A 27,580-nucleotide genomic window follows, 5' to 3' on the forward strand; every position below is an offset into this window, starting at 1 on the left:
TTTCGTGATTCAATCGTTTATACAATATTGCTTCTTTACAGATGCTTCCAGAAACAAAGATAGAGATGGTAGCAATGAGCATCGGGTCAGAAGCGGACAATCCGGCCAATTCAACTTACAAAAGTACAACAAATTTTAAATCAAAAACAATTGAACACACGTGTTTTAATTCAAACTCTGATCATTAATTATGTAAATATTCTCATTGGTCGATTGAAAAGTGGAAGAGAGAATCCACAATTTGTATCAACCAAATATGGTTTTGCTGAAATGTTTTCCGACCAACTGGCCTTTGAACCAACCTTCCTAACGACCGATGTAGGCACATATATATTTAAAGTTAACTTGTTTCTGCAGTGTGCAGGTTACTGACTGAGAATGATATCGTGGCTATTGTGGGACCTTTCTCTACCCCCCATGTTCGGGAGTGCTCTTATATTGCAGGACAGGTTACTTTGTTACTCTTTTACAATGCTATACAGTCACACCTCTACATACAGGGTTCTTTGATATACCGGGCCTCTTCTATTTCCCTTATTTTTTATCACTCTTTTGTAATGCTATATGCTTTTAGATTGGCAGTTAATTTTTCAGGAAAACATTTTATTTTTCATCTAAAAAACCGTCTACACTTTTAATGTAGTTTATCAATTCACGAATTATAAAAAGTATGAAATATAAAAAGTATGAGTATGACTTGTTTGATGTCTAGAATAACCCAGGTTCCCTCTCCAGATGGGTCTACCATTTATCGGTCCAACAGTATCAGACCCGTATCTCCTAAACCAACACTGGTCCCCAACTCTAGCTAGACTCAGCCCTTCTAACAAAAAACAGGCAGAAGCTTTGGTGGACTTGGTGGAGCATTTCAAGTGGAAGAGAGTGTCTTTAATGTACAACAACGACCCTTATGGTAATCACTTGTTTCAAATAACAGTTGCAACAATGTAAATACGTTGTTTATATTGCGACGTTACCGAATCTTAGTTTTTCTCAACAAATCTCCGTTTTGATTAAATGGTCACAAAGAAAAAGGAATATGATTCAGAAAGACAATAACAAAAAGTAAGTGTGCTTGACTTCAAAAATTTCTTTTATTCGCAAGTTGTGTGTAACTTCAGGGTTGACACTGAGGGAGGCGATAAAAGAGGAACTCCTCAAACGAGAGCTAACAGTGATAACAGAGGTCGAGATAGAGCACAACTTGGTCAGGAGACTCATCCATCCTTCCATGTCCAAGTAAGACTCAAATAATTACATTCCCACTAGTTGTTCTGTGTAAAATGTTACACATTTTGTTGTTCATAAACTGTTTAAAGTCTGTAAAAAAATTGTTTTAAAACTGTTCAAAAACTTTGAAAAAATTGTTTTAAAATTGTTTAAAAACTGTTCAAAAATTTGTCAAAAATTGTTTTCCCCAGAGGTTGGATAGAACAGTTGATAAACTCCTCAAGCCGAATAACTCTGCTCCTGGTTCAGCCTGACTTTGCTGATATTATTTTGGAGGCTGCCTCGGAGCACAACATGATTGACAGTGTGTACGCCTGGATTGCCTCTACTGCTGTTACTCAATCTTTTGTGAGATATTTACACATTTATAATCATTTACTCAATCTTTTTTGCATTTCAACTGCGATAGTGAAGTCCCGGCCGTATATGCACCGGTTACACTAGTGAAAGCATAAAATAGCAGAGAAATCTCTCTCTCTGCAGCTGAACGCGTACACTGAAGAGGGTCGCATAAAGTCGCACTACGATGGTGTTCTGGGTCTGTCTCCTTATCTAAACACTGAAGGAGATATCTACCGCACTCTAGAGAGGGTTTACAGTGACAATGATCTGCGGTTAACGGTGCGTTTTTTTAAAGTCCCGTTTTGTTTTGTCAAGTATTTTAATATCATAGTGATAAATTGATCAATTAACTGTTCCTAATGAAAGGATACCACTGATACACTGTACAATTATAAAGTTATAATAAGATCTTGTAAACTCAGCCCTTTCAGCCGACTGACGCACTGGTGTATGATTCAGTGTATCTGATAGCACACGGACTAGATGAACTATACAGAACCAACCCCAGGATTGAGATGAACAATTTTAAGGGGGAGTGCTACGAGGCTGCTGCTTATGATTGGATCCTAGGGACTGAGATTTACACCAAGTTCACTGCGGTTTAAATTCATATGTAACTTATGAATTCATATATATCAATGTATCTACAGTTATAATTCGTTATGATAAAGAATAGTCTAACAGAAATTAGTCCCAGAATGAAACTTTTACCTTCGAGTTAATGTTAAGGTAAGTTAAACTGAGAACCCCTCAGCTGAGTTACCAGGGCATCACAGGAACCAATCAGATGTGGCCAAACAGCCGACCAGAGAGGGACTCCTACAGGTACAACATCGTCAACTTCAACAGACATCTCTTAAAGAGTGACTCGGTGACAACGGTAATCTACTTAGATGGATACAATTAACTTACGATTACTTGTTACATAATCAGCTTGTGCAGAGTGAAATGTAAATTCCCCACAATGAGTATACTTTTTGATAAACATAACATGAAACTCATCACTACTCAGATTGGGAGCTGGGACCCGTACAGAAGTCCCACTATCTCCCTTACAAAACAGCCTGTATGGACCCATGGGATGGAGGATGCTCCTACGGATAACCCTATGATAACTGATGTTACTCTCCGGTTGGGGGTATTGGAGGACAAACCCTTCATTATCTACAATTATACTAACTACGGGTATCCTAATTGCTCCTGTGAGTTCTACTGATTCATCTAGTTTATTATTTGCAAAACTTCATGAAAGAAATGATGGAATGTTCAAGTCAAAAGAGGTCGATTGCTTGTTTAGTTCATATCAAAGGACATTAATCTCTTAATCATCTCTTTCTCTCTCTCTAACATCCTCAAAAAATGAGTTTTTTTATTTTTGTAATACGTCACAAGTTATGACGTCACAAATTATGACGTCACAAGTTATGACGTCACAAGTTATGACGTCACAAGTTATGACGTCACAAGTTATGACGTCACAAGTTATGACGTCACAAGTTATGACGTCACAAGTTATGACGTCACAAGTTATGACGTCACAATTTATGACGTCACAATTTATAACGTCACAACCTCACGCTATACATCATAATAAACTTATAATTTGCAGCAATGCCCAACAGAGACTGGTGCTACACAGGGGTGAGTATTGACATCATCAGACACCTTCAGAACAAACTAAACTTCAAGTACGAGTTTATAGAGTCACCAGATGGGAAGTTTGGGAGTGAGGTTAATGGAGTCTGGAACGGTCTTATCAATGAGATCGGTGGAAAGGTAATTTAAAAAGGCTAAATTCCTGTTACTCATTGTCGTAAATTACCAGGTTACTTTTGGTAGGACTACTTAAGTGTTTTCTAAGATAAAGTGCCTCCAAGTTTAAGTACTTGCGTCTTGGTAACAGCTGAAGACGATATAATACACATGTATTTTGAAAGCTCATTCTATCTTTCTATATAATAAAACCTTTTGTGTCATTTATATAGGGTGGGCCAAAAGTCAGTACCCATACGTTGGGTCTTATACCTCCGCCGTCTTTTATATTTGAGAATTGTTGCTTTGCAGTGACTGAGCTATAAAGGCCAACGTATGGGTACTGTATTGGCCCACCCTGTATTTTCCAAGAACACTCTCCAGGAGAGGGAAAAGTTTGAGAAAACTTAAATAATATTATTTCTCTCAGTGGGTAGATCATGATTTACAGATTGAATTTAGATACGAAGGACGAAATAAGTGTTGCTATAAATCAGTTTCAACAAAATAAAGCTGATAACATTGAGATAATGTTATAAATCGATAGTCTTGCAAATTTGTCCCAAGATAATGGGTAGAGATAGATTCGAATGGTTTACAAATCATAAAAAGAAAAAGAAATTTATTTTCAGAGGCTAGATGTAGGAGTGGTCGGGTTTGGAACGTCTCACAGCAGAGAGAAAGTTGTGAACTTTGGGATATCTTTTTACCCAGGGGGTGTTAGAATGGCGACCAGTAAAGATATCTCTACCACGGACTACTTCTTCTTCTTACGACCCTTCTCTAGAAATGTGTGGTAGGAAGATTTTGAGTCTTTTATCTTTTTATCTCAAATATTCGGTGTCCTTTATATTTGTTCGCGCATTTTCGTTGTGGTCCCTTTTTTAAGGTAAACCACGTGGGTGCAATCAGATGTAACCACACGATGCCATACCTCATTTCCATCTAGATCTTCTTTCTCATCTACTACATTCTTTACAACATTTACAGCATTTATAAGTGTAATAGTACTGTTACTCATAGTTATATAACCGTTATAAATATTTATCGAAAAAAAATGAGACTTTTTTATTTGTATGTCATAATTATTCCATAATCTGACCTTCCCGTTTCAGGATCTCAATACTGGGTGGGATCGTGTTCTTCTTCGCTATCCTCTACCTCCTGGACAGGTTCAGCCCGTATGGTAATGATGGAGGAATCAGGTTTAAAAGTAAATTGTGCATGTGTGAGAACTGTGCAAGGCTACTAAAGAGAGGGGGGTTCAGAGACAATCTGTGTCCGTTTAAGGAGGACCACGATCTAAAACATGAAATGGGTAGGTAATCTGGCAATCAGGTACCTTTTATTTTATTGCTCTGTTACATCGTTGCGGACCTCTAATTAAGTCCCTCTCAAATTGTGAAATATTTTATCACAAATGAGTTACAATTTCAGCGATTATGAGTGCCCCGAACGCTCTCTGGCTCTCTATCTGTTCGTTCCTAACTGTTGCCCCTGCCGACGGTATCCCCAAAAACTGGTCAGGTCAGATCATGGTTATCACCATTTTACTTTCATTACCATTACAATAGCTGTTTTAAATGATAACTGGAAATAAATTATGTTGATGAATGATTAATACACTTATACAGATGTTTCAAGTGATTTTAATAGCTTTGATGTGCATGATGTACATTCTTACATTGTACAATCTACATTATAACACGATATCCAGCTACTTGGGATATTAACACGTGCACAACCCAGCTACTTGGGATATTAACACGTGCACAACCCAGCTACTTGGGATATTAACACGTGCACAACCCAGCTACTTGGGATATTAACACGTGCACAACCCAGCTACTTGGGATATTAACACGTGCACAACCCAGCTACTTGGGATATTAACACGTGCACAACCCAGCTACTTGGGATATTAACACGTGCACAACCCAGCTACTTGGGATATTAACACGTGCACAACCCAGCTACTTGGGATATTAACACGTGCACAACCCAGCTACTTGGGATATTAACACGTGCACAACCCAGCTACTTGGGATATTAACACGTGCACAACCCAGCTACTTGGGATATTAACACTTGCACAACCCAGCTACTTGGGATATTAACACGTGCACAACCCAGCTACTTGGGATATTAACACGTGCACAACCCAGCTACTTGGGGTATTAACACGTGCACAACCCAGCTACTTGGGATATTAACACGTGCACGTAACCCAGCTACTTGGGATATTAACACGTGCACGTAACCCAGCTACTTGGGATATTAACACGTGCACAACCCAGCTACTTGGGATATTAACACGTGCACAACCCAGCTACTTGGGATATTAACACGTGCACAACCCAGCTACTTGGGATATTAACACGTGCACAACCCAGCTACTTGGGATATTAACACGTGCACAACCCAGGTCGGATCATGATAACCATATGGTGGATGATATGTCTGGTCATGGTCAGCATGTACACTGCCAACCTGGCTGCTTTTCTGACAGGTTAACTTTCACTTTTGCTTTTATTTTCATGTGGTCAGCATGCATATACCACCAATTTAACAAGAAATGTTGCCGCTTTTCTTTTGTGGATGGCCGCTAAATTTCCCGATCCGTGATGGCCGCCCAGTTAATTCCATATTAAATTAGAAATACATTTCTATGTCATATGTAACACTAACCATATGTTTATTGTTTATGCAACCTGATATAGTGATATGACACGGATCTGTGCAAAATGGTAATACTATAATTTACTAACTCGAAATAATATGCTATCAATTAGTGCCTATAAGCTAGTTGGATGAAATTAACGATTTGATCGGTTCAGCGTCGCGCGCCAATACCAATTTAATTCAGATTTCAGAATATTGCGCAAAATAACTTTGCGGAGTGACAAACAAAATTTGGTTGCTTTACTGACAATGACATGGATTTGTTGAGCATCAATTTGTAGCTTTTACGTTAGAGTTATGGTGAGGGTCAATTTTCGGGGGGTCAATTGTCGGGGTGTAAATTGTCGAGGTGTAAATTGTCGGGGTGTAAATTGTCGGAGGGTCAATTCTCGGGGGGTCAATTGTAGGGGGGTCAATTGTCGATATAATTAATGGGCAATTTAGTTCATTTGTGTGGTATGTTCGCCTTAGTATCCACATTTAAACAAATAAAAAGCTATAACTTACAGAGAATATGTAGTCTAGGCTTACCTTTCATATAAAGTAAGTCTCATTCAAAAATATTGATATTTAACCAATTTATGGGCCGAAATCTATTAAATTTGGTGCGTATGCCCAAATTTGGGCAAATGGTTTTTGGCCCATAACTCAGTCATCTTTTGTCCAATCTTGATGAAATTTCATTTATGAGTTTAGGAGCCCACTAGCTACAACCTGGGGTTTCGACATGTTCAGGGTATTAGGTCAAATTGGGCCTAATTTGGACCAAATATGGGCGTGGCTGCACCGCGGGCACCGTTTGGCGGTTGGTGTCCGGGACCCCTCAAAAGTTCGGTCACCGGTCCTAGTTTGTTGAAATCAAACCCCCTATCTTGAAATCAAACCCCCTCCTTAATATATAATGTTACGCTCAATGGACTCTGCAATCTATATTACAATCGTGGCAATTACGTCGCGACGGTCGTTTTCTTCATTAGGTTCAAGGTCGCAATATTTATTGCAGCGGAAAACATTAAAGTTTTAGCAGATTGTCCGGCTAAATCTCCCTTTATATGGTGTTACCAGGTTACATCTAGTCTCGTATTCTGTACAATAACAATGGCTCCAGAATTATAAAAATTATAGCTCGCCAGTGAACTATAGTTTTTATAGTTCCCTTAAATCACTCCAGCATTCTCACATAGCATACGTAACAGCTCCTTTTCCTTTGCGTGTGTAATGAAATAATCGCCTTCCTATATTATAGAATGTTTGAGTTAACTTTGTTTGTCGAATTTGCTCGCCCTATCTCTCTCTCCTCTCCTCCTTTCTTTGTTTTCTCTGTCCTGCAGTGATCATGCACGCCACGCCGAGGCCAAAACTTGCGGCGGAGGCGGCGTTTTTTACCTCTTTCCCTCAAAATTACTCGTGACTATCAAATTTCACTAGTTCTGTGACTCTGCACGTTTGACTCTGTGAGTTCATCTTTTTGTTGCTCTCCTTCAGTCGGCTGTTTTTCTTTCGCTCTTCAATTTTTGTAAATCTTCAGGATACAAGCTATAACTTTATGATATCTTTTTATCAACTTATTAAGTTCACAATGATTTCTAAACTTGGTCTGTTTTGTTCTACATCAAATAAAATTTTATCATTCACATATTAACACATCCCTACACGGGAATCGGTCGCGAGGGCGGAAGTCGCGAGGGCGGAGGTCTCGAGGACGGAAGACCCAAGGGCGTAGGACTCATGTGATCGACCTCCGCCCTCGAGTCCAACCTTTTAGGAAACTTCCGCCCTTGAGTCCTACGCCCTTGGGTCTTCCGTCCTCGAGACCTCCGCCCTCGCGACTTCCGCCCTCGTGTCCTATACCCGATATGTGATACACATATCGCATAAGCTAATTTATTCACGTTAAGCTGGCACTCAATCATAACAGTTTAAAAACTTTTATAAATACCATCTTAGAAAGCAACGATGGAAGTCCAAACGATCATTATTAAGATAAAGGATGGTGATCCTCTGCTCGTGTCAAAAAACCTACTTACCAAGGATAGCCGTATGTTTACGTATCTAATAGAGGAATTAAAATATGATGAGCTTGATCTAGAGGATTTCTCAACTGAAACAGTTTCCCTGTTTCTAACCCTACTAGATGACAGACAACTGGGTGAAATTGAAGATGGAATATTCAGAGAATTGCACAAAATAGCCAAAGTGTTTGAAGTCAACTGGTTGAGAGAAAGATGCTGCAATTGGTTAAAATGCAGAATGGACTCCATCGCAGAAAATAATGAAATAAAGTTCCTATTCGACGAATGCTGGTATATTCTCAAAAAGTGGGAGGATAAAGAAATGACAAATGAACTGGTTTCAAGTTTGGCTCTGAAGGACAATTCATCGTTTATCTCAGAATATATGTCAGATCTTGACAAACTGGAGACAGGGCAGATAGATTTGCTAGTCAAACTTGGAAGAAGCAACACTGATCACTTCCTCCAAATCATTTTGCACAACTTGTCCGGTCAAAAAGTTTTGAATGAAAAAGTGAGACATCTTCTTGAAAACATAAATTTGGCGTTATGTTGTAAAAGAAATGAGGAGCTGTATCTTGAAGTGTTTGAAGTTATATCGAACTTGTCCGGGATATCAGTTGCTGATCTGAAATCTACTCACCAACTCACGTTAGAAACTACAAGATTAACCAGTTCTAGAAGAGAAAAAATAAAATCAGGAACATGTGTTGTGTATGATGCTAAGGAATATATTTCCCTTCTGAATAGTTGTAAAACATTGAATGATATCACTAAAGCTGTAGATAAAGGCCGCATAACATCCATATTAGTGGTAGTTGATGTGTTGATAAGGATTTTCCTTGGTGATGCAGCTAACAAAGATCAAGAAACTGTTAAACTATTTGTGACTGCACTCACAAATATTTGCAGTGTTAAAGAGCTACAAAAGGTATCTAGATATTATTTAGATATCATCATAACAGCTTTAAACTACTTTACTCTAGAACAATCAGGACAGCTTATCACGCTGCTGAAGGAGTTGAAGAAGAACGAGACGTTCTGTACGCACCATGAGATCGTTACAATAAAACATCATAAAATAAATAAAGTAACAGCGGAAAAGGAGTACAAAATCCTGTTTAAATTCAAACATCCTGGAACAGGAACCTGCACAGAGTCTGATAGTACGTGCGGTTTTATCTTGAGAAATATTAGCCATGAAGGTAACAGTACCACTACACTGTGCACACAAGGTGAGGACTACAAGAACACAGGATTACATTATCATGATGTCATATCCGCACGTGACATGGACTGGTATGATAAATATATAATATATAAATGGTATGATAAATACTCAGGTACCACACCTGCTGGTTACAAGGTAACAGTGGTAGGGAGGTGCAAGTGGTGGGAGGAGTGGCTACCAGCTGACATAACAGACTGGAAGTATGAAGCACGTTTTGTAGACTACAATGTTGCTGATTACTTGGTCGCTAAACGAAATTAGTGCTTTTCATACTTATTCTGTGAGATTTGACTCATTTTGACATAGTATTTCGTTTGTTAGACTCTGGATCAGTATACAGACAATTATCACTTTACCCGGTTACAAAAGCTGGGTCAGTAGATTGCAGTAATTTTGTAAATACCTTTAATTGTTTCATATTTTTGAAGAAGACAGATTATATAATGAATATCAACGATCAATATTTATTATATAGTTAGTTTACGATTATGTTTGAAATTTATTGCAGTTTTTGTTGTAACACTAACTCATGATTATGCTGGTATTATTAGATTTATGTCTTGGTGCAGCATACAAAAGTAACCATCATGTGTTTACTATTTACGTGTTTAATCTTATCCTGTGTTTTATTTCGTGTTAAATGTTATCTTGCACTTGTTTTAACGTAAGATAGATAACAGAAAAGGGGAGGAAGAGAAAAATAAAGGAGATAGTGAACACCTTTAATTGATACTATGTCCATCTTGAGAATTGACCCTGCTACCACTTTACGTCTGGTATAATTGAGTGTTCTGATGAGTTCGTTTCTTTCTTTTTATCTGAGCTATAACATTTTCTGAAACCCTCTCCTCTTGTAGTAGATATGGTAAAACGTCACTAAACCTCATTATAATAGAGAAATCAGCTTGTATTTGCAAATATAAATCATGTCAGAAGCATTCTGATATGATGAATGGTTCTGAACTGCATTTCAGTTTCCAGTAAAGGTGTTGATATACGCTCAGTGGATTTAGTTTAACTGCATTTCAGTTTCCAGTAAAGGTGTTGATATACACTCAGTGGATGAGTTCTGATTTAGTTAAACTGCATTTCAGTTTCCAGTAAAGGTGTTAATATACACTCAGTTTAACTGCATTTCAGTTTCCAGTAAAGGTGTTGATATACACTCAGTGGATGATTTAGTTTAACTGCATTTCAGTTTCCAGTAAAGGTGTTGATATACGCTCAGTGGATGATCTCCTGGGCCAACAAGAGTACGCTTTTGGCACAGTGGAAGGATCGATCACAGAGAATCTGTTCATCAATAGTGATGTAAGACATTAAGATTCCGATTCTATTACTACTATAGTTGATTCTATTACTACTAGTTGATTTTATTACTACTAGTTACTCTTCTAGCTGAGAACGACTAACAAGTCTTATTTGATATTTTAATTATTTTTAATTTTGAACAACAACCTATTAATTAAGCAATTACATTTGTAGAACCCTGGCCTCCACCGCCACCGCTTTTCGTTTTTGCCCTTCTATTTCTTTTTTATCCTAAATTTTTAATTATCAGAATGCCAAGTCACTTTAATCCACCAAACAACCAGAACGCCAAATTACGGAAACTGTACGACCGTAGTGCATCAACTGAGTCCTATAAAGAAGGAGTTACACGGATGAAGCTGGGAAAGTATATTTTTCTTTACGGTAACGGTCCTCTCGACCTAACCACCTCAATTAACTGCAATTTGGAAATAATTGGCGATGTCCTCGTAGATTTCGGGTATGAAGAAATTATTGGTTTTTTGATAAATTTAAATTTGTTAAAAATCCATTTGAAAAAGGTATATGAAGAGGTGGAAATGAAATGTTACGTTTTACCAGTTATTGTTATTTCATTTGAATGACTGTTTCAGTGTTTCATTTTAGCTTCCAGTTATAATTCCTGCCAGAATAACAATTTTAACATTTTCAGGTACGCATTTGCGTTTCAGATCGACTCTCCCTACATTGAACTTTTCAACAGAGAAATGCTGATCCTGCAGGAGAGGGGCATGATAAAGGACTTGTGGCAAAAATTTGTTAAAGGTCAATTTTTACAATTAGCTCAGCTGCATTCATGGTCATCGTTCAGACAATTATTCGTTTACTTCCATTGATGGCTATGAAATTCAACCAACAGTTCAATAACTTGTACATCATCATTTTGATTTTAAGGCGTTAGTGCCGAGTAATGCCTCTGGGTAGTGCTCCTCAATCAATCAAATCATCAATTAAATTATGAAATATTTATTGTTTACACAAACCATTCACATGGTTTACTGAACAGTTTGGGGAAAGGAAAATAGTGCCGTATAAATGGTGGAATACGGTATATATCACGGTTTTACTGTACTTGGTAAATCAAAATGAAAACGTACATACTATATATCGCAGTTTCAATTTGAAATTGTTTTCCTTTTCAACTTTTATTTTTAAAATGTTTAATCGTAATCATAAACATCAGGTCATTGCGACGAAGATGATGATTTTGATGCTGAAGCAGACAGTCTTGAAGTAGTCAACTTGCTGGGTTAGTAATTTAATATTATAAATTGATACGTATTTCTGACGTTTTCTGACAAATATGTTCATAAGGTCTAAAAATATAAAGTTTTAAATACTTCTGTCACAATTTCGGAATTTCTTATGTTTCTGATTGGGGATAAGTCTCCACTTAAAAACAAAATATGGATAGAATAAATTATGGATAAAATAAAGATAAAATAACCAAAATTCCAAAAATGTGACTTATGCACATTTACGAAAGATATCCGATTTTGTTTAGTGCAATTAATACACTAAAAGCTGTAAGCCTGTTAATTACCTACCGGACAGCAGGGGATCAAAAGAGCATAAGAAGCATAAAGCAACAAATCCACCAAACCGCGAGATAGATCCTTATGACAATTTTATGGCATTAAACTATACATAAAATTTGTCGCAGATAATGCTATAATGGGAAAAATCGCGATTCCGTACATGCCGCGATTTCCTTTTGTCCCTGGTATGTTATAGAGTTATACACTTCCACAGATTGACTTGCCACTAAAGCACTAAGGGCGTTATTTTACCAACTGGTTTTCAGAATTACTTATTAGATGGTAACTTATAGGTGGCAACTAGGTGGCAACTAGGTGGTAACTAGGTGGTAACTAGGTGATCACTAGGTGGTAACTAAGTGGTAACTAAGGGCGTTATTTTAACAAATGGCTTTCAGGACTACTCATTATTTGTGTTCCCCTCCTAGTCCTCGCTGCTTTAGTCTTTTTGCTGGAGATTCTCGCATCTCCTAAAAAGAAAAATGGAAAAAGATTGGTAAGTAAAAATAAATATAGCTTCTTTACTGGCCGCAGTTTTACAAAATATAGTTTATTAGTCTTGTTTCAGATGTCTTCATAATTAAATAATTAGGTCTCAACTTCCACTTCCACTTCCACTTCCACTTCCACTTTCACTTTCACTTCCACTTCCACTTTCACTTTCACCTTTTCCTAACCAGGACATGGGAGATGCGATACAAGCAGTATTTGAGGACGATCAGATGATACAAGCTAACAAAACATCTCAGCCTCTCGTGATATGTAGAGAGGACACTGGTGAGACAATAATCAATGTTGTGTGCTAACTCACTTAAAAAAATAGCCCCAATAAGGCGTAGCATAAACAGCAAATGAATTTTATCTTCAGATTAGAATCAAATTGTCACGAACGTTAACAATACACAGTTAAATACGTTACCGATAAGTTTTATCAGCTCACTGAGAGTATCTAAGAAAAAAAAATTCTTCAAGTTTCTTAAAAGACAGCTAAGTTTAACCTGTCCAGATCTCACATACGAAGTACCCAGACCGGGCAGCTCCCTAGAGTACGTGAGTCCTGATTTTGATCAGTCAGTGTATGATAGGGAGGCCCTGTGGACACAGTCCCACAACAAATCTACTCTTACTGAGACTGCTGATAATATTCTGGTGAGTACTACATGGATTATGTTTGATACATTTTGTTTCCTTTAAGGCTGGGGTTCACCCTGAATTTTTTGTGAAACTTGGTTTCGAGATAGCAGTTGACCAATTTTCATCAAGATTGGACAAAAAATGACTGAGTTATGAGCCAAAAACCATATGACCATATTTGGGCATACGCACCAAATTTGATCGATTTTGGCCCATAAATTGGTCAAATATCAATATTTTTGAATGAAACCAACTTTATATGGAAGATAAGCCTATACTACAGATTCTCTATGATTATCAGCTCAATATCTACCTAACTGAAAAATGCCCGGCAAATTTCAGAATTTGGCCGCCAAATTTTTTTAAAGGCCTAACTCAAAATTCCATATTAAAACTTAAGGTCGAAATGCGATTCTACGTTGATTCTGAAAATTTCATGTAAAAATATTGAAACCCTATTGAGTTCTATTGTTTTGAACGAAATCAGTTTCGCAAATATCGCGAACTGAGATATGGGCGATTTTGTTCATTTTTTGCAATTAATTGAACACAGAATCCACAGTTAGGTAGATATTGAGCTGATAATCATAGAGAATCTGTAGTATAGGCTTATCTTCCATATAAAGTTGGTTTCATTCAAAAATATTGATATTTGACCAATTTATGGGCCAAAATCGATCAAATTTGGTGCGTATGCCCAAATATGGTCATATGGTTTTTGGCTCATAACTCAGTCATTTTTTGTCCAATCTTGATGAAAATTCATATACTTGTTCAGGGGACCACTAGCTACAAGTAGAGCACCTAAAATCTGGGTTTTGGGCATGTTCAGGGTATTTGGCTAAATTGGGCCTAATTTGGATCAAATATGGGCGTGGCTGCCCCGCAGGCACCGTTTGGCGGTTGGGGTCCGGGACCCCCTCAAAAGTTCGGTCACCGGTCCTAGTTTGTTGGTCAACTGCTATCTCGAAACTAAGTTTCACAAAAAAATCAGGGTGAACCCCCCCCCCCCCCCCCCCCCCCCCCCTTAAGGTTATCTTTCTGTAGCTTTATAAGTTATCAAATAAATCGTCTTACTGCCATTTGTAGTGATTCCTACAGAGGAGTCATCGGAGTTTTATACTTTCATAATTCATTGAAGTCATGTTAACTTCAGCCACTTTTCACCATAAGCCATAAGCTTTCAATCATTTTAAGATGTTTTAAAGCTTTAATTAAAGTTGTCTGCCCCAAATTTCAGGCACATGTAGCTATCATAACAGATGCTAGTTACACAGGCTGGGGTGCAACTAACTTAAACACTAAGAAAAGGTTTGCATTTAAACTGTAAAGAGTCTTTCCACTTAAGAATTTTAACGCTTTCTTCTACCTCTTCCACCTTTCTCCCACAAGTAAACACCAAATAACACGCTAATAACAAGCTAATTACAAGTTATTACACACTAATTGCCTGATAGTAACCCACTAATTGTTACAGTGTAAGGGGTTACTGGAGGGAGGAAGAAAAAGCTCTACCTCAACACATCTTGGAACTGAAAGCTGTGTATTTGTCCCTCAAGATATACTCTAAGTTCCAGCAAAACGTGCACATGCAAGTCAACCTTGATGATCAGGTGAAATAACACGCTAATAACAGTACGCTAATTACACGCTAATTACACGCTAATTGCCCGCTAATTACCCACTAATTACCCACTAACTACCCACTAATTACCCACTAATTACCCACTAATTACCCACTAATTACCCACTAATTACTCACTAATTACCCACTAATTACCCACTAATTACTCACTAATTACCCACTAATTACCCACTAATTACCCACTAATTACCCACTAATTACCCACTAATTACCCACTAATTACCCACTAATTACTTGATGATCAGGTGAAATTCATTCATTAATTTGCACGGACTGTTTTTCGGATATCAGAAATATCTTCTTACAAAAAATCAAGTAACTATGACTGTTATTTTTTTCATTTTTTAAAATTTGCATTGTAGATTATAGAACTTACTACATGCGGGTTCGCGGTAAATCGGGGTTCGCGGTAAATCGGGCTTTAATTGTTTGTTTACATTATACATCAACATGTTAAGCCCTATTTATATTTAGGAGAAGGAGATGGCCGGCCGTGGTAAATCGGGGTTTGCGGTAAATAGGGGCGCGGAAAAATCGTGGTTTAACTGTGCTGTACTTTTTAAACAAAAACTAAATAATAATATTGTTCTCAAAAGTTAAATTATAATTGTTTTTAATCTCAAGAGTCGAGTTGGAATCAAAATCAAGACCAAAGAAAAACAGTTTCACTCAGATTTCAAAGTTTAAATCTATACACTTTATAGTTTAGACGTTTAATCACTTTAAAACCTTCACTTAGCAGTTATATTTATCCATGTAGCACATGACAGCTCTGCAACAAGTCTTTTCCTTTTTCTTCCCGTCCTTTAGTCGGGTACAGTGGTGATTGTACGTAACACAACTCCACGGATCTGAAAATAACTTTGTCAGATTTGATGCTTCATATTAATATTTAGAGGTGATCAGAAAGACATGAAGGGGCTGTGTATCAATTAAAAATCTGCATCCATTTGAATTGCGTTATTTACCGTAGCTAAGGCTTGATCCGCACTTTTTTATATTGTTGAGATATGCTAGACAAGAGCAATCCATTACGTATATCTCGGGCCCAGAGCATTTCGTAAACTTGTCTACGCTGATAGCGTGTTCCGCCTCAAGTCCTGGAAAATAAGATTTGGTTTCGAGAAATTCTAAAAACTGCATTTATTAATGTGCACATTTCATTTATTGATTTATCCTAAAAATTTGTGTTTTCCTTTCTAGCAAAGACATCATCGGTATCCAATCAAAGCCTAATGAACCTCATTAATACACGCTAACGCCTTACTCTTGATCAGATTGGGTGACGAGATCACTAATTGAGTGCAAATATCACTGACTGAGTGCTCGGATCACATATCCGATGGATTTTAAAATGGTCATAACTCAGCCATATTTTAACCAATGAACTTGAAACTTTTGGAAAAGTTTTCAATTATCAAGCCAAATGTGTGCAAAAAATTTGGAGTTCTTAGCTTAAAGCGTTCTCATTTTATGAAGACAATAGTGAAAAAGAGGGAGTGTCACGCCACGCCCACTGTAATTGGGCGTGGCTTACGAAACTTTCAGAAAATCTAAGTTTGACCCATATCTATAATCTCTGAAATTTTGGTGCAATTTGGAGACGAATTACGTGAGCTATTAAGAGGTTGCGTGTGGGTAGTCACTTATGGGCCACTCTTATAGAAGTAAATTGCATTCTGTACTTTTCTCATCGATTATTATAGGTGGTTCTAGGGTCCTAATCTTGAAAACCCACGAAATTGTTTTCTTGCCCTTGGGAGAGTCCACGGGGTTGACACCATTTCTCAGGGAGTACCTTCGAGAGGACTTAATGTAGGTGATGCCACCACAATCTGGTAAAACAGATATGAAGTGAAGGGATCAACTTTATAAATCAACTTTATAAGAAATAAAACTTACGGTTTATAATTTGTAAAAATGTAGATCAAGATGAGAGTCATTAACAGAATTTCAGCTGTTTACTAACCAGAACGCTTGACACACCCAGTCTGTGCTTGTTCTAAATCGTCGTAATCGGAAACTCCAGATCTGTTTCTTCCCCTTAAATATTTTCCACGGTGTTTCTCCCAGATTCCTGAAAATATTTACCAGCCGTTAAAGGACGCACGGACAAGGATCTTGACAAATATGATAACAATTTAGTTCTGACTCTATAGAAATGCTTGGTCATGACTTACCGGAGTCAGCTGTTACTGCAACAATTATCAAAGCTAGTGCGACCAGAGAACACATTCCTTGACTGCTCCGAAACAAAACAATAGTATAAACAAAGTCACGTTTAGTTTGAAAATAAATCTATTTATGTGATCATTGATAAACTTTTGAAACTTCCAAAGATACAATCATACAATGGCCATAAACATTTAACAAATACTATTCGATCGAAACTTAATTCAACAATACATCTCGAGATTTGTTTATATATTAGAACTACACAATAGCATGTTTCGAAGCAGCTCCCCAAAATGTATCCGGGTAAACTAACGACTGTTAATAACCTTTCTCCAACAGCGGCGTACAGTTATTTAGTTTCATCAATACTGATCTGATCAGAGAAAATCAACAAATCAAATTAATCAAATTTTCGTAATTCCATTGAGTTCCTTTTCAACGGAACTGCAGGACTTTTGATGATGATATTATAATTTGCAGGGGTGTTCTGGATTAAACTTTAAATTGTATCTTTTGTTAGAGATTGTACTCTTACTCGTAGAGTGCAGTAGTAACTATGGTAACGCTTTTGTTAGAGAATGTTGATTATATTTGATGCCAATGATCCTGGCATAATGCTGTCGTGAATGGCACCGGACTACCGCGTTGTTTCTTTCACCGCTCGTACCTTCATATTATTATTGCAGAAAAATGAACTCAATTATTTATTGAAATTCATGTCTATAATTTGATTAAAATTCTCTACTGTTTCTTAGTAACTGGTATCCAATCAGATAAAAAGCCATCTACAAAGTATGTATTGCAGAATGCAGATGTATATTATATGATAACATTACCTTAAATGGAAGTGTAACTATGGACATGGTAACACTACCATATCAAGATTAATGTTTCCCGAAAATCAAACAACGAATGAGTACCACAAATTTCCAACAACATCTTTACAACATCGGTAAAATATTTTCGTCCATCCTCAGTTGGGGTAAAAACTCCAATAAAAACACTACCATATACGGTAACACACTCTTCCTCGTAGAGCGCAGTGGTAACTATGGTAACACTACCATATACGGTAACACACTCTTCCTCGTAGAGCGCAGTGGTAACTATGGTAACACTACTATATACGGTAATACACTCTTCCTTGTAGAGTGTAGTGGTAACTATGGTAACACTACCATATACGGTAACACACTCTTCCTCGTAGAGCGCACTAGTAACTATGGTAACACTACCATATACGGTAACACACTCTTCCTGGTAGAGTGGAGTGGTAACCATGGTAACACTACCATATACGGTAACACACTCTTCCTCGTAGAGCGCAGTAGACGTTATCAACGGTACAGACAACAAGAAAAGTTCGCAACCAGTTTCCTTCCTAAAACGTAAGATCTGGGAGCAGGTCCTGCAGTTCAACATAACGTTAACAGCCCGGTACGTTAGCAGCATATATTACCACCTAGTTACCACCTAGTTACCACCTAGTTACCACCTAGTTACCACATAGTTACCACCGTAAGATCTGGGAGCAGGTCCTGCAGTTCAACATAACGTTAACAGCCCGGTACGTTAGCAGCATATATTCCTGTTACTTATTGATGTGGGTTACTAGGTTACTTTAGATAGGTCTACTTGATTGTTAAGTAATTGTTTGGTAAAATAAGAAATAGTCAATCATACCGTTTACTTGATTGTTTAGTAGTTTTTAATATTAGTGTAGTAATAAATAGTAAATATCAACTAACAATGATAAGTAATAAATTCTGAATCACACCGTTTACAGGTACATGGATGGTGGGAAGAGCATCACAGCTAACACCATGAGTAGATTACCCGTCGACTCCACCGATTGGACCATCACTAATGAGCTGTACGATACAATCTGCAGCCACTTTGATGTTCAACCTGAGATTGACCTCTTTGCTTCGTGGATCACTTCTAAATGTCCGCTTTTTGTCAGCAAGATGGACGACCCGAAGAGCTTTGCTGTGAACGCTTTTAAGCAGAAGTGGGACTCCTGGGACTGTGTGTACTGCTTCCCTCCAATCAGCGAGTCTGTTCTCAGCAAGGTAAAATAATTACCACCTAGTTACCACATAGTTACCAACTAGTTACCAACTAGTTACCACCTAGTTACCACATGTGTGTACTGCTTCCCTCCTATCAGCGAGTCTGTTCTCAGCAAGGTAAAAGGATTAACAAATAGTAACCAAATAATTACCACCTAGTTACCACCTAGTTACCAACTAGTTACCACCTAGTTACCACCTAGTTACCATCTAGTTACCACATGTGTGTACTGCTTTCTTCCCGTGAGTCTGTTTTCAGCAAGGTAAAATCATAAAACTTCTGTTTTAAAAGCTGTCCTCTGTCATACTTATATCACTGTAGTAAGCTGGTGATAAACTAAACTGATAAGCAAATATAACTTAAAGTACAGACTGTTCTAAAAACCTAACTAAATCCTCGACCCTAATAGAGAACCTCACAACAGGTGTCAGCTCAGGTTGCCAGGTCCTACTGCAAGGTCTTGCTCATAATCCCCTGGTGGACAAGAAGCAACTGGTTTGTGGAACTACAGAAACACAAGATAGCAGAGGCGTACCCTTTGGGGAGGAAGGTAGAGCTGTATCATCCCCACGACCGACTAATGGCGCATCCTCAGGTTACCACCTAGTTACCACCTAGTTACCACCTAGTTACCACCCAGTTACCACCTAGTTACCACATAGTTACCACCTAGTTACCACCTAGTTACCACGTACCCTTTGGGGAGGAAGGTAGAGAAGTATCATACCCACTACCGACTAATGGCGCATCCTCAGGTTACCACCTAGTTACCACCTAGTTACAACCTAGTTACCACCTAGTTACCACATAGTTACCAACGACCGACTAATGGCGCATCCTCAGGTCATCATCCTTTTGTGAATTCTGAAATGATTTTGATTTATTGGAGTAATAATCATATCTTGATTAGGTACTGAATACTGATTATGAAAAACAATATTCGACCAATTTTACAAAGACTTGATTGGAATTTTTAAACATTTATTCTGATTGCGGGAAATATTAATTCTTAACCTGCAGGGGCCCCGGTTGAAACTAGCAGCTATTCTGTGCAGACCTGGTGGGAGGAGGACACAGGGAGGGTTCGTACCGGAGGGGCAGAGTGACACTAGTTTAGTTACAGGGCCGGAAACCCTGCCTGGGAGGGGTCCTGATACCATGAATGTCGCTATCAATGATATCAGTGGCAATGAATTCCTGAATAGACGTTAACGTGTTTTTTTGCTTTACAAACTCCGTTATAGGCTGTTGCTTTTAAATTTGATGTAATTAGAACAGGGCTAAAAAAGTAATTTTAAAAGATGTGGTCCGATTCACGAGCTCTACAAACTGAACATGAAGGGTTGGATACTGCCGGATTTGTTGACTTCATAAAACTCTATGGCGGTCGATAGTATGTGTTAGCCGATCTGATCAAGTACCTCTGGGCTGCCGATACAGATTGGCTGGAATAATTATATTCTTAGTCTCTTTTCCTAACATTCTCAACATTTTATATCTCATTGGTTATAATTTTGTCCGATTGTTATTTTTTCTTGCTGATCTGAGTTGGGACTAGGATTTTTATCAGCCATATTTTTACAATTATATGATATAATAAATTGTTTCGTCTGTTTTTTGTTGTTATTGGGGTTCGGTTAGGGTTAGTCCCCCTTCGTTCTGAAGTAACGTTACCTCGGAAGGTTTTTGTACCACTTGATCAAAACCTGACCTGCTCGTGACATGTCAGGTGGAACTGTACCACGTGTTTACTACCAGAACATCATACCTTCCGAAGTAACGTTACTTCGGAAGGGTTCAGCAGCCATAATCGGAACCCTAGCTCTCTCTCTCTCTCTCTATTTGTGGTTCTCGAAACCTTCCGAAGTAACACAAAAACTGCCCGAGTAACACCCTAACTCATAAAATCTTGGTTTACCTCTAGTAGCACTTTGATCGTTTTGAACCGATTTAAAACCGTGTTCAGTGTTGATCGGCTGCAAAACCTTAAAATACCATACTGGACAATGTACTACACAAATTAACTGTAAATAATATATTACACTACACAGAGAGTCACCTGTAAGTTTGGGTTGAGTAGTAAAAGTGCAATAACCCCACTCTCCCACACTCTCACACTCTCCCACTGTATGACCCGTACTCGCACATTGGTCAAATTGTTACAAATCTATATCCTTACCGTTAACAAATATTTAGCTACCTTATCAGACTTTATTTGAACGGAAATTAATTGGATGCTGAAGGCCCTATAGCGTTCAAATAAAGTTCGTTCAAATAAAATTTCCGTCCAACTGTCAAAGTCCGTTGATTTTTTCCCAAAAGTATTCCACTACGAACTTAGTTGTCCAGGATATGACGACTTTTTAATTTTTTCGATTTCAATTTTTATCATCAACATTTTACTGTTTAACGACTACTTTTTTTTGCTTACTGTATTAAAAATCGATCGAAAATGTATCTTTAAATTGTTTAAAAACGCCCAAAAAGATATCAGATATTTTTTGAATGCCTCCGAGCGTTCATTTTAATGTCCGTCAAACATTATACGTTTACCTATAAGTATAATTTCCGGTAAAAAAAAACGTCCGATAAAGTTTTTTTAATCATTTGTGCCCAGTTGTAACGATAAGCATGTATCGACTATTAGTGGATCTCGACTATTAGAGGATCGTGATTATTAAAGGATCGTGACTATTTAAGGATCGTGAATATTTAAGGATCTCGACTATTTAAGGATCGCGACTATTAAAAATAGAGGATCATGATTCATGACTATTAGAGGATCGTGACTATTAGAGGATCGTGACTATTATAAAGGATTGTGACTATTCAAAAGTCATTGGGCATACGTTGGTCTTAGCTCCGCCGTGTTTTATATTTGAGAGCTGTTGCTTTGCAGATAGCATACTGTACCTTCTGGTTCGAAGATTTTGTGGTCAAAATTTGAAAATTCGAATATTTTAGACCACGCCCATTCATTATTAAAACACCTATATTGTTCTCTCTGAACATGCTGGACGTCTAATTTTTTCAGAGACGGTAGATTATTACTATTAGTAACATGTTGCATCTGATTAAAAAAATTACGTGAAACAGATTTGAAACGAATGAGTTATCAAGCATTTAGTTTATCTTGTTAGCAAAATTGATTCGGTGATTATGTCATTATGTGACACCTTGACACAACACTTTGGTTAACGGGGTGACCTTATCAGTTTATCACGTGATCAGGTAAGCCAATCACCTGATCATACGTAATGAATAAACTCGTTATGCTTCGTATCTCAGCCATCTGAGAAGCTACAACTCTAATTTTTTCAGGACAAACGTAATCCAAATGACCAAACACAATTCAATGAAATGTAGCTCGATCCGACTATCCAAATTATCAAATAAATGCAAAAATGAACCTTCATTTGAAAAAATGAACTAGAACTCGAATATTTTTCGATTTGACAAATTCCCCAAACCAGTGGTGGTAGTAAGTCATACCAAAAAGAATTATTTCAATTGGGCACTCAGTGACTGAGCTATTAAATTCAAGGCCAACGTATGCCCAATGACTTTTGGCCTACCCTGTATGCTGTATTTATCGTGCCTTGGACGAATGTTTCTTTGCAATATTCTAGTTCTTTTTGATCTTTTCACTTCCATTTTTTGTAATATGAGATAATATTTTTTATCAGCAGGGTCCTGTGATGCAAATTTCAACATTAATAAAATTCCATATTTCGGTCGGAAAAATAACTTAAATATTTCTTGTGCAATTTTTTCAACGTACATACTATAATAATAATTATATTATATACGGGGGGGGGGGGGGGGGCAGTGGCGTTACAAAGAGCCCCGCTGACCCGCTGTGCCTAGGGGGACGCAAAATCGCATCGTTTGAATGTGAGACAATTTTGAAAAACTTAACTGCCATGCAGTACTAGCAAAATAAGCAGATATTTTTGATATTTTGCCGGCGTATCCTCTAAATTCACCTAATTTTTCTAATTTTAGGGAGGATACCGCTATTTGTAAACACCTCCAGGATACCGCTATTTGTAAACACCTCCAGGATACCCCTATTTATATTATAATACGCGTTGCTCTGATAACGCTCTGATAACGCCACTCATTATATAAGCGCTGTCCTCTGATGTATCGCGGTCACAAAATTTTTTGTGATGCATGACTGCGGTACAGTCACAGAACACAGAATGACAAATTCTTATCAGTTGTTCACGCTCAAAGTAGGTATAGGTAACAAAATGACACGCAATATCTTGGGAAAGCTTGTGATAAGAAGATTAAATTAGAGAAGTTGATTCCTCGGGACAAGTTAAAAGATAATAGAGCTGCAGCTAGGGAGTTACTCAGGTGACAACTCAACTGATAGTATCAAATTACCTGCTTATCATGCCATACTACTCTTCCTTCTTTTTCAGAACAGTTTGTGCAAAAAGTGATAACTTATTATGTGAACGACCCCTAACATTTTTTGTTTTTAAGTAACACCCTGGCCTCATTTTCTGTTTTTAAACACCCTTTGTTTTTAACTAACACTCTGTTTTTAACTAACACTCTGTTTTTAACTAACACCCTTTGTTTTTAACTAACACTCTCTGTTTTTAACTAACACTTTCTGTTTTTAACTAACACCCTTTGTTTTTAACTAACAGTCTCTGTTTTAAACTAACACTTTCTGTTTTTAACTAACACTCTGTTTTTAACTAACACCCTTTGTTTTTAACTAAAACTTTCTGTTTTTAACTAACACTCTGGTTTTAACTAACACTTTGCTTTTAACTAACACTCTGTTTCTAACTAAAACTCTCTGTTTTAAACTAACACTCTCTGTTTTTAACTAACACTCTCTGTTTTTAACTAACACTCTCTGTTTTTAACTAACACTCTGTTTCTAACTAACACACTCTGTTTTTAACTAACACCCTTCGTTTTTAACTAACACTCTGGTTTTAACTAACACTCTCTGTGTTTAACTAACACTCTGTTTCTAACTAACACACTCTGTTTTTAACTAACACCCTTCGTTTTTAACTAACACTCTGGTTTTAACTAACACCCTTTGTTTTTAACTAACACTCTGGTTTTAACTAACACTCTGCTTTTAACTAACACTCTGTTTCTAACTAAAACTCTCTGTTTTAAACTAACACTCTCTGTTTTTAACTAACACTCTCTGTTTTTAACTAACACTCTGTTTCTAACTAACACACTCTGTTTTTAACTAACACCCTTTGTTTTTAAATAACACTCTGGTTTTAACTAACCCCCAAATCCTTGTGTAGTTTTGGAAATTGAAGAGGGAGTACAAATTGTTTTAACAAACACCCTTTTCTCCTAGCGTAGCCTGAAATGTTTAAAGAGGAGTACAAAATTGGGTTTTAAAATAACACCCTTTCCCCTTAGGGAAGTGGAAATTTGAAAAGTGAGTACAAATTTTTTTTAAAACTAACACCCCCCTATCCCCTTAGTGTAGCTGGTAATGTTTAGAGGATACAAATTTGGGTTTTAAAAACCCCCCCTTTATCTCTTGTGTAGCTGGTAATGATGAGAGGAGTACTAATTGGAGCACTCTTAGTGCTGGGAGTCAGCTCAGTAGCTGTGCAGATCATAGACCCAGCTAAGTGTACGCTTTGTAAAGCAGCTGTGTCCGAACTCAAGGTTATAATGGAAGACAAAGACACTAAAGATCTGCTGGGCGTGCTGAAGAAGTTTGTGTGCGCCAATGTGCCCATACAGGACTGCGATAACTGGGTAGATAGTGAGTTGTCCCAATTGGAGAGTGTGGTTGAAGCTTTGGATCCTGGCGCTGCCTGCTCTCAACTTGCTGTGTGCGCTACTACCATGGCCCCTCTTCAAGACTCCATACAGTGCGAGTTCTGTGAGTTCCTGGGGGATGAGGTGGTGAAGAGAGTGCTGACTAGCGCTACAATAGACGAGGTAGTGGCTGCTGCTGAGAAGGTATGTAGTGAGCTCCCCTTCGTTTCTAATGAGTGTAGTGCCCTGGTCAAGGAGTACGGACACTTTTATCTCGACCTGCTTGTAGGCTCGATTGATGTGCAGCAACTCTGCTCAAAGATAGGACTCTGCTCTCGACAAGTTAGGGACCTCATAGAAAGTACAGAGTTATTCGAGGTAATAAAGAAGGGTCTCCAGGACGACTCACCCCTCTGTGCTGGCTGTCAGGACCTGCTAGGTGAAGTGAAGAAAGCCGCTAATGACCCTGACACGATCGCTATTAACAAAGACCTAGCTCCCGTTATCTGTGAGGTGATTTCTATTCCTTTCTGTAACTCACTCATGACCAAGCTCCTCGAGGGGACCCTGGTAAAGGCACAGAACCTAGACGTAGAGGGGACATGTGTGGCTCTGGATGCTTGTTCGGGATCAGTAGTAGGAATGGGGGATGTGTGCTCAGACTGTGCTCAGATAGCTGACCTTGTTATAAAGGAGCTACAGGACCCGGCTGTGCAGCAGCAGATAGAAGCAGTGCTGGACGAGGCGTGTTCTATCCTGCCCATACCGGACTGCAAGGAGACTCTACACAGCTACATGGTCATCATAGAAACACTCATCTCAGGGATGGACGGTAAAACAGTATGTGGCTACGCTGGCCTGTGCAGCTCCAAACATGAGACAGTGAGCAGCTACGAAGTGAGCAGCAGTGTAGGAGACACGTGCTCAGAGTGTACCATGATAGCAGGGGAGCTGATAACCCTTCTAGAGAACCAGCAGGTAGACGCTATCTTGAAAGGGGTCATCTCCGAGATTTGCACCGTTCTTCCCATCTCCAACTGTGAGACCACTCTAGACGGCTATTTCGACGAGCTCGTCGCTCTTCTCAAGAATCTGGACGGGAAAACTCTTTGCAGTCTCATTGGACTCTGCTAGAACTCGCTGCAGTCTCATTGGACTCTGCTGGAACTCTCTGCAGTCTCATTGGACTCTGCTAGAACTCTCTGCAGTCTCATTGGACTCTGCTAGAACTCGCTGCAGTCTCATTGGACTCTGCTAGAACTCGCTGCAGTCTCATTGGACTCGGCTAGAACTCTCTCTGCAGTCTCGTTGGACCTCTGCTAGAACTCTCTGCAGTCTCATTGGACTCTGCTAGAACTCTCTGCAGTCTCGTTGGACTCTGCTAGACCGCTCTGCAGTCTCATTGGACTCTGCTAGAACTGCTCTCTGCAGTCTCATTGGACTCTGCTAGAACTCGCTGCAGTCTCATTGGACTCTGCTAGAACTCTCTGCAGTCTCATTGGACTCTGCTAGAACTCGCTGCAGTTTCATTGGACTCTGCTAGAACTCGCTGCAGTCTCATTGGACTCTGCTAGAACACTCCTAGCAGTCCATTGGCTCTGCTAGAACTCGCTGCAGTCTCATTGGACTCTGGCTAGAATCTCTGCAGTCTCATTGGACTCTGCTAGAACACGCTGCAAGTCTCATTGGACTCTTGCTAGAACTCTCTGCAGTCTCTTGGGAACCTCTGCTAGAACTCGCTGCAGTTTTCATTGGACTCTGCCTAGAACTCGCTGCAGGTCTCATTGGACTCTGCTAGAACTCTCTGCATTCTCACTTGGACCTCTGCTAGAACTCGCTGCAGTCTCATGGACTCTGCTAGAAATCTCTGCAGGTCTCATTGGACTCTGCTAGAACTCGCTGCAGTCTCATTGGACTCTGCTAGAACTCTCTGCAGTCTCATGGACTCTGCTAGAAACTCGCTGCAGTTTCATTGGACTCTGCTAGAACTCGCTGCAGTCTCATTGGACTCTGCTAGAACTCTCTGCAGTCTCATTGGACTCTGCTAGAACTCTCTGCAGTCTCATTAGACTTTGTGAGAAATATTCCTTATGATTTTTACAAAAAAATTTTGGTTTTCCCAAAAAAGTTTAAGTTTTTTAACGAATTGAGCCCCCCTTTTTAAGATTAAAAAATGTTTAAATACCCCTGCCAACTAGGTATAATAAAATGATTAAAATGATTTTTTCCATAAATTTTAAAACAAATCAAAGGTTTTGTTTTTTAGAAACACGACGTAATTTTTCAGCTTTGAAAATTTTTTTTTTGTTTGTGTTGGTGAAACTTTAAAATCTTCCAAAATTTTTTATTTGTTACTTTTTTCCCCAATTTTTCAATCCCAGTTTTTTGGACTGTATCGTGAAAAAAAAAATCCCCTTCCCTTAAAAATTTGGAGAACAAAAACATAAAAAACCCCAGGCGTTGGCCACATGCAACAAGAAAACATTTTTAAAATTGAAATTTTAAAGGGCCCCTTTTTAAAACCCCACCCCCCCCCTTTTGGCCTTAATTTTTAAAAGTTTCCTTAATTTAGAGCAAATTTAAAATTAAAGAAAATTGAATAATTTTTTTTTAAGATATTTTGTAGGATATATGCTTTTGGGGTCGGGGTTTTTTTCTTTTTAAAGGTGAGCAGTCCCCTTTGATT

At 38.3% G+C, this 27,580-nt stretch overlaps 2 protein-coding genes across 2 annotated transcripts; both read left to right on the forward strand.

Moving 5' to 3' along the window:
* Nucleotides 1-41: 41 nt before the first annotated feature.
* On the forward strand, nt 42-20,343 carry LOC134814375 (glutamate receptor ionotropic, kainate 2-like). The gene is made up of 27 exons (XM_063822474.1): nt 42-123; nt 358-449; nt 736-913; nt 1,122-1,239; nt 1,422-1,578; nt 1,714-1,851; nt 2,004-2,171; nt 2,384-2,452; nt 2,585-2,774; nt 3,182-3,348; nt 3,957-4,120; nt 4,440-4,642; nt 4,762-4,851; nt 5,750-5,833; nt 10,448-10,560; nt 10,845-11,020; nt 11,213-11,325; nt 11,744-11,809; nt 12,497-12,594; nt 12,779-12,875; nt 13,105-13,247; nt 14,473-14,543; nt 14,710-14,845; nt 18,374-18,489; nt 18,839-19,124; nt 19,550-19,720; nt 20,146-20,343. The coding sequence occupies exons 1-27, from the start codon at nt 42-44 to the stop codon at nt 20,335-20,337; spliced, it is 3,678 nt and encodes a 1,225-aa protein (XP_063678544.1). The 3' UTR covers nt 20,338-20,343.
* Nucleotides 20,344-24,675: 4,332 nt separating this feature from the next.
* On the forward strand, nt 24,676-26,935 carry LOC134814133 (uncharacterized). Its single transcript, XM_063822174.1, has one exon. It carries the CDS (start codon nt 24,682-24,684, stop codon nt 26,026-26,028), a length of 1,347 nt encoding a protein of 448 aa, XP_063678244.1. The 5' UTR covers nt 24,676-24,681; the 3' UTR covers nt 26,029-26,935.
* The last annotated feature ends 645 nt before the right edge of the window (nt 26,936-27,580 follow it).

The sequence above is a fragment of the Bolinopsis microptera genome, chromosome 4, assembly GCF_026151205.1.
Source record: "Bolinopsis microptera isolate Bmic1 chromosome 4, MBARI_Bmic_1.0, whole genome shotgun sequence".
NCBI lineage: Eukaryota > Metazoa > Ctenophora > Tentaculata > Lobata > Bolinopsidae > Bolinopsis > Bolinopsis microptera.